Source organism: Diabrotica virgifera, chromosome 6, assembly GCF_917563875.1.
Source record: "Diabrotica virgifera virgifera chromosome 6, PGI_DIABVI_V3a".
Lineage (NCBI taxonomy): Eukaryota > Metazoa > Arthropoda > Insecta > Coleoptera > Chrysomelidae > Diabrotica > Diabrotica virgifera.
The window spans coordinates 24,424,784-24,440,032 of record NC_065448.1 but is presented as its reverse complement, the minus strand read 5'-3'; the positions used below and the strand labels follow the sequence as shown (position 1 = coordinate 24,440,032).

The window sequence follows — 15,249 nt, the reverse complement described above, 5'->3', positions numbered from 1 at the left end:
ATTGGGCAATCCAATTGACATAAACATACAGACATAACCACAAAATAATTATGAAAAATTCAAAGTTTGTGAGTAATAATGCCAGACCAAACTCTAATCGAGATGTAAGCATTATCTCAAAATATGAAAAACAAAGTGGTCAGATTCAAGGACAATGATTTCGATTTCATGATTTTTCTGTTATTCTGGTTTTCCATTAGCCTGCACTTGGCACTCACCTATCATTCTACTTCATGAGTTCATCATACTTTTTTAAATTAGGCTATTATGGCGGTCAACCCCAATCAGCTCCAGTCCCTGGAGGAGTACCCCAAGGCGGCTATGGTTTCCCATCTTACGGTTACGGAGGCCAACAGCAAGCACCGCCACAATCTCAGGATTAATCAAGAAAGTAAGTCGAAATCACTTTTGTTTGTTACAATTTTTATTTTATTACCTACATTGGAAAACAATGATCTATGGCTTACATATTCGTACATTTGAAAAACTTTGCTATATATATTATTATTATATATTAAATTTATATTTATTACATTTTTGGAATCATACGATGTTATTTATGCATTTTAGGAATATTTATTTATTGCAAATGCATACTACTGGTTTATGTTTTTTGGCGATTGTTTTCTACGTAGCGTTCAAGTTTTTGCTTTCCTTTTAAGCATTCTGCCCACATGCTTTTATTTACATGTAATTATTGACATTGATTGATTAATAATCTATCAACGTTCTAAGAGACTTTAGCTATACAATCGATTACCCAAACAGCGATATTTTATTTAGGTGCAGAAATTTTTATAATTCTGTAGTTAGGACCATTGCACAGTAATGGTCGTGTTATATGCCTTTATTAAGGCGACATCTTTCAACTTTAGAGGTTATAAGGTGAGTATGTTAGTAGTAGTAAGATGCTAAATTTGGTATATCTTCAAATGAGCAATGTGATGATATTTCGTTTTTCATTTTATTACAAATACCATGAATTTATAATAGTAAAAGTGTATTTGATGGGTTGGATCGATATTTGATGAAAATGTACTTTATACATTGAATACTTTTCTTTCATAAACGTTGTTATAATTTATTCACAAAATTACAATAGCATATTTTTCAAGTGAGTTATATCAATATGTAAGTTTTTTTGGGGTCGGTAGTGAAAGATTTTAGTTGACTTCGTTTAATGCTAGATGCATTACCATTAGCAAGTAAACTAGCTGCTTGTATGTATATTACATGTCTGACAAAAAAAGCCAAATATCAAAAAGTATCAAAGCAACACTTATCAACGCTCATCAATTGCAATGTGGTCGGTGGGAGAAATTGTATCTGCGCCAAGCATAAGTAAGACAAAGACAGTATTCCAAAATGCAAACAATTTTATTACTGTTAGAATTAAGGGTAACTGTGGAGATTAAATGAATATCAATTTTTTTTTGGTTTCTGTGAGTCCTCATTATTCCTTCAACCCTTTTCAGGGTGTGATGACACTCAAAATACTGTTACCTTACTGCCTCCATTGGCTGCGATCTTCCTGTGCCAGATGGACAGCATCAAGAAGGGATTTTTCTGCTAGAGTCTTCATTTGGTCTGCCCATATTATTGGAGATGTTCCCCTTGGCTGTTTACCTTCTATCTTTTCTTCTACTACCAATAGTTCCATAGTCTCCGGCTATATAATTCTTCTGTAGATCCACATTTTGAAAGCTTCAGTCTTACTTCTATCGATTTTTTGAGCCTCTGTTTCAGCTGCGTATCTCTGCTTGTTATTGTTCGGTTTTTCTATATTTTAATTAATTTAGTTGTTGGGATTAGCTGTTCAATGATGGTACTAATTTCAGGGTTATTCGAGTTACTGAGTGTCTCAGGTTACTGATTTTTCTGCCTCCTATAGGGATTCCTTCCTCCCATTCGTCTAGCACTTTCCTCATTATATATTTAGAATATATGTTGTATAATCATGGTGATAGTATAGTATGCAGTCCTGTTTAGTTTAACTTTGACTGCGTTTTTATCATACATATTTCTTATTAGGTTAATTAGGTGGTTAGACACTCCCATATTTCCCATTATACTCCAGGGGGTCCCTTTTTACTGAAATCGCAAAAGCGGTATATTGTGTTCTCTTGCTTTTTCTATTTTTATCTGCATGAGGTTCTGCTCACACATTCTTTTCCCTAGTATAAATCCGTATTGTTCTACTATCTGTTGGAATATAAAATTCTCTAGTTCAATCCTCTTAACGTCGCTTTTTTTTACTTCTCCATCATGGTCTTGAATGCCAGTTGTGGAAGTGGAGTGGTTATCAGATAATTATTGCAAGACAACGTCACATATGAAACACGAGCAAGCTCTACAATCTAGTGACCATACATCAACAAACAGAAGGTAAAATATTCTGTTCAAATTGGTTAGAAAGTTAACACAATAGTGTTATTTACTATATTTCGTGGAAATTAACCACAATTTTAATTGAAAATAGCTTCATTTTGACGTTTTGATTTCCACTTTGAAAATTTTGAGAGAGGTTTTGTGAAGAAGTGGAAATCGGAAGTCAAAACAAACGTATTTTTAATTAAAATTATGACATATTTGCAATATTGTAGCTAAATATAGAAATGGTACAAGAAAATAGTTTCAGAACCATATTATTAACCTTACAGCCACAGGCATAACAAGACAAATGGAAGAAGTGCATTGGCTTTTTGTACAAACAACCATTTCAGTTAAAAAAGAATGCAAAGTAGAAGTTGAAAATATTGAGAAACACCAGCCAAAAAACATTAAGATAATTCTTTCCCTCTCAATCAGTGTGCTACCGACCCATACATTTTAGTTCACTTGTTGAAATACTCCACTTGATGAATCAAAACGACTGCCATTAATCTTTGAATAAATTTTATGAAAAAAATAGAATATTGATATTACATATTTATATTATACTATACACTTGCGAGATGTGCCTATTAAATAGTGAGCGTTCTGAAGCATTTATTACGTGTTTATTTATTAGCACCTTCCCTTCTATATAATACAACCATCCATCGTCAAGCGAATCTTACTCGATTTGAAACAGTGCCTGTAGTCTTCTTCTATAAGTTCTTTCATATGAGAGCCCTAGTTCTAGCACATATTAAATGGACTCGAATGTTGTTCCTCTTTTAATGCGTTTTTGTCTTAGAAAATATAAACCAGTAAGGATCTGCGAAAAGACGTCTATTTTTGGATGTGAGAGGTGGCATTCCGATTTTTGCAGATAAAGTTAGGTGACACCTTCAGTAATAATAATTGACTTATGCTCCTTCTCAAATATGCCCGGAACATTAATAAAAAAATTAAAATATTTAAAAATTTAAAACTTTAAAACGATTCGTTTTGGAACAAAGTCATAGAGAAATAAAATAAAGATAATTGAATTTTGTATGATATACGATTGGTAAAAAATGTCTTAAGGTATTAGCTTTTCTGCAATATAGCAATAAATACAAAATAAGGGGGCAAAATAAGTCTGTTGTTATTCAATATTTTTTAACCACTTTGTAGAACCTTAGTAATTCGCTTAGGAAATTCTTTGTAATATACTTAAATCGTGTACCAAATTTCATTAAAATCGACCTAATAAATTTTGCATAATAAATTTGCAATCTAAATGTTTTTAAAAAAGTTAAAATTTTTTAAAATCTTTCTGAACAAAAAGTAGACCATTTAGAAGTTGGCTAATTTTTTTACATATAAAGAGGTGCTCTACCTATCTAATACACTTTACATAATTAAAATCGGATTATTTAAGGGGCCTCAGCAATGTTTTAAATTTATAAACAATTTTTTGGCTTAAAACAAATAGCTTTGTTTAATAAAAAAATTAATTTTTAGCAATGCAAATAATTAAAACCGGTATAATTTGACTTAAACTTTCAAATGCTGTCAGCAGAATTGCTATTTTATTTTTAATCAAACGTTATTCGCGTTCAAAAATTGCAATTTCTCGATTTTTTGAAATTTCCACCGCGTTTATCTCGAAAACTATGCATCCTACGAAAAAACTTGTAAGAAAATTTTTTGCTTAGAATTACCCAAGAAATACAAAAAAAGAATGTGTGTGTACTTTGTACGCACGTAAGAAGATATTCTTCAATTATATAATAGGTAATTTAAACGAAGTAAATATACTTAAAAGGTTATTTGTACTTATTTTATTTCAAAATCAAACCAACTTTCTTAACTACCACTTTCAAAAAAGAAGAATATCTTCAAAAATTATATAATAATATACTTACAATCATAAAATCTATAAAAAAAATAATAACTTGCTTGGGGCTTGAACCCACTTCACGTCTACCGCGCCGTACGAAAGTTGACGCCATTTCAAACTGCACCAAACTCTGGTATACGTCATGTGGGAATATACACAAACTAAACGTTTACACCATAAATTTATATGAATTTAATAAAATTATTAGTTTGATTTTTGTCGAAATAAAATACAACAAAATATCGAGTCAGAAAACGATATATGAGATGAAGATTTGTAGGAAGTTTGTTCGTAATCAGATTATGTAAATTAAAGCATTGCCTACTAATAGGTAACTACATTATTTTGTTTACATTTTCCAGATAGATAGGTATTGAAACTATTAGGTATTTCCAACTGAAACATTTAGAATTACGTACCTGCGGCTTTTCAAAACTATTTAAAAAGTCACTATAATTATAAATTTGATTTTATTTCTGTCCACACATCAATAAAAACTAATATACAATATTTTTGTTTACCGATAACCTCCATATTGAACAATTATTGACAGATCATTTCAAAATTTCAACACCCAATCAGAGCCCGTATAACAACTAATACCATACTGTCAGTGTGCGCATGCGCGCGGATCAATCAAATTTTACCCTCAATCGATTCTCCGCTAAAGAAGAATATCTTCAAAAAAATGTTTTATTTTGCGAAAAATCGATGTTATGTAATTCCTCAAGTTCTTTGTTTATAACAATCTTATCAACATCCGGATCAACTGTTACCCAAAAAATTCGTGTTATACGGGTCAAAATACATAAAAAAACTTGGGTAAGTCCATCTAAATAAAGGAGCCCGTAGCACCCCCTCCTGAACAAAGCACTAATTTGTTTATAAGCCAAAAAATTGTTTATAACTTCAAAATATTGCTGAGGCTGCTTAAATAATCCGATTTCAATTCTGTAAAGTGCATTAGATAGGTGGAGTACTTCTTTATATGTAAAAAAATTGACAAATCTTTGTATGTTCTAGTTTTTGTTGTGCACGATTTTAAAAAATTTTAATTTTTTAAAAAGTTTAGATTGCAAAATTATTATGCAAAATCTAGCAAGTCAATTTTAATGAAATTTGGTGTACGGTTTTAGCACATTACAAAAATTTTCTAAGCGAATTACGAAGGTTCCAAGTGTAACCTAAGTGATGGAAAATCATTGAATAAGGACAGGCTTGTTTTGCCCCCTTATTTTATATTTATTGCTATTTTGAAGCAAGGGTGATAAATTAAGACATTTTTAACCAATCGCATCTGATAGAAAATTTAATTATCTTTGTTTTATTCGTATACGACTTTGTTCTAAAATGAATAGTTTTTAAGTTGTAAGCAAAAAAAGTAGAAAAAAAAATGAAATTTTTAAATATTTTATTTTTTTTATTAATGTTCCGGGCATATTTGAGAAGGAGCATAATTCAATTATTATTAACGAAGTTATCACCTAACTTTATCCGCAAAAATCTGAATGCCACCTCTCACATCCACCTAAAAACAGATCCTTACTGGTCTAATATGTCATGACTGTTATTTCAGAATTTACTCATTCCAAACAAATTCAACTTACAACATTCCAAATGTTACAATTTCGAACTTTTTTGGCCCCTTTTCAATAAGTTTGGCATGTTCAGTGGCATTCAAAGTACCAGTACAAATATTTTTGCGTTTTGTTGTTTAAATGTTAAAAGTTTCATCATACAATCTTGTGAGATTTAAAATTTGCTGTACATTTTCTGTTTCAAATTTCAACCTTAACTGATGGTCAGATCGAACAAAGTTATTCTCTTTTTTGTCATTTTCTTGGTGCCTTCATCATGATTTTCATTTGTTGCAGTAGGTCTCTAGTGTTTGGCACATGCATACTTCTTGTACAACATAGTTGCTGTAGTTAAGTAATAGCCACATCTCGTTTGTGTATGTCAGTAGTGATACATTTTTTTTACATATTTTGGTATAAGTACATTATAACAAACGTTTTATTATGATCTATATATTGTGGGCAGGAAGCAAAAATGTTTCAGGTGGTGTTAGAAGCAGCGAGATATCAGATTTATATATTTACAGATTTTAGAGTATGGCCGCAATTGTCTACTAAGAACTTCCAGAGAAAACATTTCTTAGACCTTAAGAATATTTTAAAGAACATTACATCAGGTATATTTTATAATCGCAGTGTTTGTTTCCTGAACTAGAAGTTTCACACTCACGCTATACCAGATATTCAGTAATTATTAGATATTTAAATATTTCATTATAGATTTAAGACTTTTTTGTTTTCTGTTCATACAATTACACAATGCAGTTGACATCAATTGGAAATTTTGTTCCAATAAAACGTATGACTACAATATTTTTATTTGCTTTTTATTGATTGGTCCCGTTGTAATTTTGAAAATAGATATATGCTAGTGCTTATTGTCGTATTAAATACTACCATGAATGTGTTTTACTTTATTATTTTTGACTGTGTTAATTATTTTTTCTTGTAAAGGTATTTTTATATAGAACGTAAGTTTAAGATTTACTAAGTGTTGATTGTATGAGGTTAATCGGTAGGTAAAATGGACAATGGAGCTTGGATCTGCAAATAGGTAAGGAATGTAAGGTTTAGATGCTGCATCACTTGGCTAAAAGTAACATTGTATGTCCATTGATTTTATAAACATTGAAATTGTAAGTACACCAAGGACGACCGGTTTCGTTGTATACAATATGCACAGCATCATCAGGTCCTAGTAACAGTCACAGGCATCATTTAGTTTACTGTTACTGGGACCTGATGTTGCTGTACATATTGTATACAATATTACCGGTTTCGGTCATCCGGAGTAAATAATAAATTTATTGTATGTCTCTTAATTTATTTCATTTGACTAATGTTTGATATTTATTGATACAATTGAAATGATGCTTTCATAAACAAAAAAATATTGTGTTTCAATAAACATATGAAGGGTCAGAGGGAAAAATTATGAATGTCAATTTTTGGTCATTTTGAGATTTTTGTGTAATCTGTTGGCTTAGAAAGAGTACTACCAACCTGTGAATGGACAAGGGAAAATAAAGATAATAATCATCTTAAAATCACGTCACAAGATTGGACGCAAGGGGTAAAATCAACGAATATGTAACTTTGTTTCTCATTTTACCGAAAATGCGTGCAGATAGAAATTCATCGTTCTTCCCCCTGACCCTTCATATGTTTTTCATGCTTTTCATCATTTATCACGTGAAAGAATGATAGATGAGAATGTAGAACAATTGTGGTGATGCAGAAATACCAAACATATCAGAATGAAATGAGAAGTTCCATATTATGTAAACAATAAATCTGAAACCTCCCGTGGAACCAATTTCTGGGTACATCGTTAATCTCTGCCAAAAAAGGGATTACAATACAGTCACATTCCGTCTATTCATCTAGGAAAAATTCCAACCAAAGTTGATTCTGTGTACTCAAAATATGAGTAAAATGAAAGACAACTTATTTTTTTCATTCCGGTTCAGAGATATTTCTCCAGATATTTTGCCAAGGGCCACGTCGCTCATTTTTGATATACACGTATTACTAACTTTCATGGCTGTGGATATCAATTGCCCCTGAGAGTAGTATCCGGCTAATAGGCTTTTGGCCTATTCCATTGCGACCTTTTCAGATCCATTTTGCTCCTTTAGATCTAGTTTTACTCTTTTTAAGGTCTAATAACTTCCCAAGTCTATAAGACTGACAAAATGTTCCCTGTTGTTTCTTCTTGTAGGTGACAAAATCTGCATATATCATGTGCCAATCAGTTTAACTGCCTATTCAGCTTACAGTGGCCTATGAGCAGACCTACTATGGCTTTGACTTGTCTTTGCTATTAGGTATGTTAAATTTTGGCGAATGTTCTCTAATGTGCTGTTTCGTCTGTCTTTGTCCTGGTGAATTCCTCCACTATCTCAGAGATTTGTAAGCTATCCACTTTCTTGTCCCTGCCTTTGCAACACTACAATTTTTTGTGTATTGTAAGAATGATTTCCAAAGTTAAATAAACATAATTTCAAACTACAATTGTGGCTTATTCCTAATAAAAATAGTAAATTGTATTAAGATGCCATAAGAAAGTAGCTTCAGGACTATATAAATTGTGATTCAGAAAGGTACTAAAAGAGCGAAACCAAGGTTTTGAGCTTCCATCACTGAACAATGTATTGAGTCCAAAATGATTCATTTCAAGTGAGAAAGAACATGCATCCATATTGTACAGCCACCATCTGTTAGTGCTTATCGACAAGCTACTGCCAAAGCTAGTTCTAGAGGGTAGTATTTAGCAGCCCAAGTTATGCAAATATAGAAACAAGTTTCGTTTAATGATGACACAATATTTTTGTCACTTTACTTCGCAGGACATTAGTCCCATTAAGAATATTTCGGGTGATACTTGCAAAGACTTGAACACTTAAATTAATGTTGCCTTCTAATGGACAATCAGTGTTACTTTTGGTACGAAGTTTTTAGAAGACAAGCAGGTATTGTCCAGTATAAGTTAAGTTTTAGTTTCTAATGTGTACTATTAATTAAATCGGATTAAATCTATTTCATTGTATATTCATTAAACATGACCTATATGATTGGTGTTTGTTGTTTATTTTCTTTTTTACAGGTTCTCCTTAGTCGGTAGGGATCAATGTTCCTATTGGACGTTGGCGACCCATTTTACCTTACCTTCTCTTCCGGTTTTAAATATACATACTGAATACTTTTTAAAGTTAATAACAGTTCCTATTAATTCATTTTTTGGTATACATATTTTGATATAATGATAAAAATGTGAAATTTTTCGGTAAATTTTTACTGTATTTTTTTATTTATTTTACATTCATATATCTAAAAATAATTTCTAAAAAGGTTGTTAATAAATAAGAGAATTTTAAACTTTACATATTTCTTTAATTATCGTATAATTTAATTGACGTTGGAAGGAAAGCTCTTTTTTAATATGCCTTAATAAAGTGGTATTTAATGATTTTCTACAATATTGGATTTTTTTCTGGGTACTTAAAAATATTTGCCATTGATACTAGTTTTGTTATGGTAGAAGCTTGAAAATCACCGAAACAGTAAAGAAATTAGAGAAAACTCATGAAGTAAAGCTAGAAGACAGGGTGAGTGATATATGTGAATATATTGAAGGTTCCAAGTCTAAATTATCGATTATCAAGAGTAGAGGGGAAGATCGTCGGAAAACTGGTCCAAATACAGGAAATATGGACAAACTTCGAGGACAAACTAAACATTAGATAAGATACATACTAGAGAAAGAACACCCCAAACAGAGGAAGAAATGACAATGATCATGTTTCTGAGCTTCTAAAACACGATGGACTGACTATATGTAGGTCAGTAAAACTGATTTCGAGCTTCAAGCAAGTTAATTATTGGTCTCCTTTTATTATGATGGTTTTCCATGATTATGTTATAAAATAATAAGCAAAACTATCCTAACAACCCGAAAAGCCACCTAGAAGTGCCAAGTGTTGTTTGTATAAGTGTTGGATATATAACATAATTTGCCCCTATACTAAACCTGCTAACAGCCCCATCAAAATAAGTAGAATATGATAGATAGACCATGTAGGAAAATGCAGAATGTGAAGTGAGCTTCAAAAACTCATATATAACCAAAACCTGGCTATAAGGAGAACGGAGAGTAGTAGAGGAACAAGGTGAAGCAATATTTCATTGAATCATGAAATGAAAATCTAAAAACAGGCATACCAGACTAGAAAACACAAACCGTACAAATAATTGTAGAGTTAGCTAAGGATAATGATATGAATGATTGTTTTATAGCTATTTAAATTTGTGCTTTATAAAAGTGTGTACGCTTTTAAAGCACCATTCTAAAAATATTTGGCCGATATCAAAAAGTACTCATAGAACACAATTTTTTGATATAAATAGAAAAAGAAGTAAAAAGGGACTCATAGATTTCTTCTAGCAGAAGAAGATTTCTTCATACTATTTTTCGACGTATGTAAGTACTTTTGTATATTGACATGAATAAATGACTTGACTTTCTACCTGTATCTACTTCCATATAATTCAAATATACATTCTTTTTGTATTGGTTGAGATTTTTTTATAAATATGTGTTTTATACCTTTCCAATAACACATATTTATAAGAATCGATGATACAACACGTTATAGATTCTGCCATTGATACTAGTTTTGTTATGGTAGAAGCTTGAAAATCACCGAAACAGTAAAGAAATTAGAGAAAACTCATGAAGTAAAGCTAGAAGACAGGGTGAGTGATATATGTGAATATATTGAAGGTTCCAAGTCTAAATTATCGATTATCAAGAGTAGAGGGGAAGATCGTCGGAAAACTGGTCCAAATACAGGAAATATGGACAAACTTCGAGGACAAACTAAACATTAGATAAGATACATACTAGAGAAAGAACACCCCAAACAGAGGAAGAAATGACAATGATCATGTTTCTGAGCTTCTAAAACACGATGGACTGACTATATGTAGGTCAGTAAAACTGATTTCGAGCTTCAAGCAAGTTAATTATTGGTCTCCTTTTATTATGATGGTTTTCCATGATTATGTTATAAAATAATAAGCAAACCTATCCTAACAACCCGAAAAGCCACCTAGAAGTGCCAAGTGTTGTTTGTATAAGTGTTGGATATATAACATAATTTGCCCCTATACTAAACCTGCTAACAGCCCCATCAAAATAAGTAGAATATGATAGATAGACCATGTAGGAAAATGCAGAATGTGAAGTGAGCTTCAAAAACTCATATATAACCAAAACCTGGCTATAAGGAGAACGGAGAGTAGTAGAGGAACAAGGTGAAGCAATATTTCATTGAATCATGAAATGAAAATCTAAAAACAGGCATACCAGACTAGAAAACACAAACCGTACAAATAATTGTAGAGTTAGCTAAGGATAATGATATGAATGATTGTTTTATAGCTATTTAAATTTGTGCTTTATAAAAGTGTGCACGCTTTTAAAGCACCATTCTAAAAATATTTGGCCGATATCAAAAAGTACTCATAGAACACAATTTTTTGATATAAATAGAAAAAGAAGTAAAAAGGGACTCATAGATTTCTTCTAGCAGAAGAAGATTTCTTCATACTATTTTTCGACGTATGTAAGTACTTTTGTATATTGACATGAATAAATGACTTGACTTTCTACCTGTATCTACTTCCATATAATTCAAATATACATTCTTTTTGTATTGGTTGAGATTTTTTTATAAATATGTGTTTTTATATCTTTCCAATAGTTTCGATACAGCAAGAATCGACGATACAACACGTTATAGATTCTGGGTATAATATAATGACTAATATCTACATATTTGTACACAATATTTTTTGGTTCATTTTAAAACGATTTCTTGAGTTACTTGATTAGTATGACCATGGCGCAATTCCTTTATTGGTGTAATTCCAAAAAGTATTCATATAAAATTTTCATATTGGTATTAGGTTTATTTTTATGAACATACAAGAAATTATTGTATGTTCATCATAATCATTGCCCATCAACTCTGAATTTTACTGTTGTATTTTATGTTATGTTTACCGCACGATTTTTTTAATGTTGGAAGAGTTAAAAAATACAGTCATCAACAAAAGTCTTGTACCACTCTAATCATTTACACGGACCTTCTCTACTTTTCTTACTAGAATTAGGCAAAGAAAAGTGACAGCTGCAGGCAAGATCGTTATATGGCTCATTAGTGGAAAACTATAAAAGACAACTTTATGTTCCCGAAAACGAAAGCAATTGAGCATAGAACACCACATCAAAAATTGGGCTTAGGCACTCATAAGCAATGCTGACAAATACACTGCGCTTGGTGCGATGTTACCACCAAGTTCGAATACACTTAGCAGTGTGTAAGAAATACGCATAATGTGGCTATGAGAACCAGAACCAACTAAAATAAAAATAATGGTTCACAATTGCAGAACAATTACTTACTGTTGGTAGTGTATCAAAAATGTGATCATCATCGTAAATATTTAATAAAATGTGCAAAACATTTTGAATTTGGAATATCTATCTTTTAAGTTGATCATAAAACTTTTAAAAATGTGTCATAGCGAAATTTGCAACTTTAAACTTTCATGCATTTATAATATTATTTGAAGGTTTATTCTTAGGTACTGTTATTATGGCTATATTTATAAATATAACCGTTTAGCTTGATTAATAAAAATTAGGGTGTCATTCGCAAACTGTTTCCTAAAACTTAGTGCATAAAGTACATATCAAATACATACAAATTTTTCCGTTTCTTCGAGAAATATTTTTAAAAAGCAGTAAATACAGGAGTGGGAGTGCCCAGGAGGATTTTTATTTTTAGCGATAAATGTTATTCTACGAAGAAAAGTTTTGTTTGTTCTAAAACTCCATAAAATTCAAACTTTACAAAACCAGTCTCATTTTGTAGTCAATGTTATGTAAATCCCTATGACCGAAATCAGTGGCTAGGTAATACTAGCTTACCAAGCTGGACGGTCCAGATTCAATCCCGGCATAAATTTTCCAATTTCTCGTTTAACTGAACTGTCACCATCAAGTTATCAAATGCGACTACTTAGTAGTTGTTAATACTAAAACCTGAGCCAGAGGGTTAGATGTAGATGAATGAAAGACGTACAATAAGTCAATTGGCTGAAGTATGACCGGTTATAACAACAAGAAATGGCTTCTGAAAAAAAAAAAATTACTGAAATCAACTTCCCATTCATCAAAGTCGTTCGCATAATCGCCTTCAACTTCCCAACTAATTTCGTATTAGTCTTCACAGATTGTAAACCAAATGGAATGAAGCATTATCGACAGGTATCAGGGAAGGTCTGCATTGCAAGATACCCATGTTGAACAATGCAGTCTCCATGCAGTCCAAATATTACTGATGCTGCCAAAGCGGATATCTCAACCCAGAATGTACAGGGAAAATTACAATCTGCCCTAACACTGAACAGCAGTACAAATTAAAAAAAAACAATATTTCATTTTATGGGGGTTTCGTTTGAGAACAAACAAAACTTAATTTATTTTGTATATAAAAGTTACTGGTAAGTATTTTTCAGGAACGTTCAGAGTGGTGCTAATATATTTGGGTCTTGCTGCACCTAAGCAACGAAGTTTAATACGATATTTTAATTAATAATATATTAATATGTAAATATCAAAACTTAAATATATATTAATGAAAACTTAAAAAAATATTTTAGAAAATATCTCCAAAATTGGTATTTGGTATAGTTTATGAAGGTTAAAAAAACCTCTTCTTCCCATTTTATTATTATGATACTGCTTATTTTTCTCATTGCTATTATTATTATTTACTAGTTAGTACATTTTTAATGTCTGATAACACTTTTTTAAAGTTTATTTTTTATTTGCTCTTTTCTCTATTCTACTGAATTCTATTTTTAACTGAATATATCTAAAAGGATATAGGAAACCATTTAGCCGTTGTAACGAACTACACGAAGGGAAAATTATCTCAGAAATATTAGATAAAAAAAAGGAAGAATAACAACATTGAACTGGGCAGTTCACGTGTTTCGAATGACAGATGGACAAAGTGGATACTGAAATGGAGACGAAGAGGTGATGCCTACCGAAAGGTCCACCACCAACACATTCGACTGACGATCTAAAACGTTGCCCTAGGAATTGGATGCAAGAGACACAAGATCAAAACAGATGGGAAATTATGAGAGAGATCTATGTCAAGCTGTGGACAAGCGAAGATTGAATGAGCATATAAAATAGGAGCAGCAAAGAAGTGAACATATTCAAGTATGACTAAAATCAGAAGGGACTGAAAGGGTTATGAGAATGCACTTGGTACCGTCCGACCGAATGTGTGTCCGACAAAGGTATGTTATGTCTCCATTGCTCTTAAACTTTTACTTTGAATACATATTCAAACAAGCACTAGACTAATCAATAACATGTTTGCAGACAATACCGTTCTGATAGCCGAAAAAATGGGAGACTTACAAAATATACTAAACAGAGACTCTGTCACAGAGTTAATAATACAAGTGAAGCAATGGAACTGATTGATAGCTCAAAATTTCATATTTAGAAATTATCTTTTAAATAAAAAACGTTATGTTTTAAAACAATGTGTGGATTCATCGTACACATTCAGTCCAGCCCACTGGGAAGAAGTTTAGGAATAAAACTCAAAATTTATTTTATCGATACTTATAATAAGAAAGTTACACCATGTGTTCTGAAATCAAAATTACTTCTAGTATTTGTACACTTCGATAGATTCTCATCTAATAAACATATTATTTCAACAGTGTTGTCGTAAGTATTGAATACAACATTGAATCTATTAAAAGTTGCGATTTTGAAAATAAAGTTTGACCATTTGCCATGTTATCACTTACTGATATTTAGGATTTGATACCAAATTGGGATAAGTAGATATTTGACCAATATTTGTTATTTATTTTCTTATAGCTATATCATATTTCTAACATGAAACTTTTTGAAGGGTTATTTATATAATACATGCAATCTTCTTATACTGACATGATTATATTATATTTTCGTTAATATAACACATATTCTTCATATACTGACTATATATATTATCGATATGCATTTGTGAGGTTTATACAATTTTAACTGTGCTATTGATTATACATAAACGGTAAGATTTTTTCGTATATATTTCTCGATATTCTTTCCATTATTTCGCCAATTGCCATGCCATGTAAATGTACATTTGCTATTATCATATATTTTCTTCGATTTCTATATTATTCGATATTCTATTTTCTGTTTATAAAAAGTATGAACTGTATATTTATTTATTTTATATTATATAGTGATATATACATGTAAAATAACATTTTCCGCAATTTTTCTTAATATATAGTGGGCTTTTCTATATATCT

At 31.1% G+C, this 15,249-nt stretch overlaps 1 protein-coding gene across 7 annotated transcripts in view; it reads left to right on the top strand.

Moving 5' to 3' along the window:
• Nucleotides 1–15,249, top strand: part of LOC114337835 (far upstream element-binding protein 1) — a 78,575-nt gene that overhangs the window by 52,717 nt on the left and 10,609 nt on the right. For 4 of the 7 annotated variants that reach the window (XM_028288376.2, XM_028288372.2, XM_028288377.2 and 1 more), the window contains 2 exons: nt 262–391; nt 6,354–8,905. In XM_028288376.2, coding sequence (XP_028144177.2) covers nt 262–383 — 122 coding nt within the window. In that variant the 3' untranslated portion in view covers nt 384–391; nt 6,354–8,905. Of the gene's footprint in view, nt 1–261; nt 392–6,353; nt 8,906–8,932; nt 9,210–15,249 lie in introns of those variants that run through there. The other 3 variants (XR_007698771.1, XM_050653836.1, XM_028288373.2) reach the window with 2 other exon arrangements.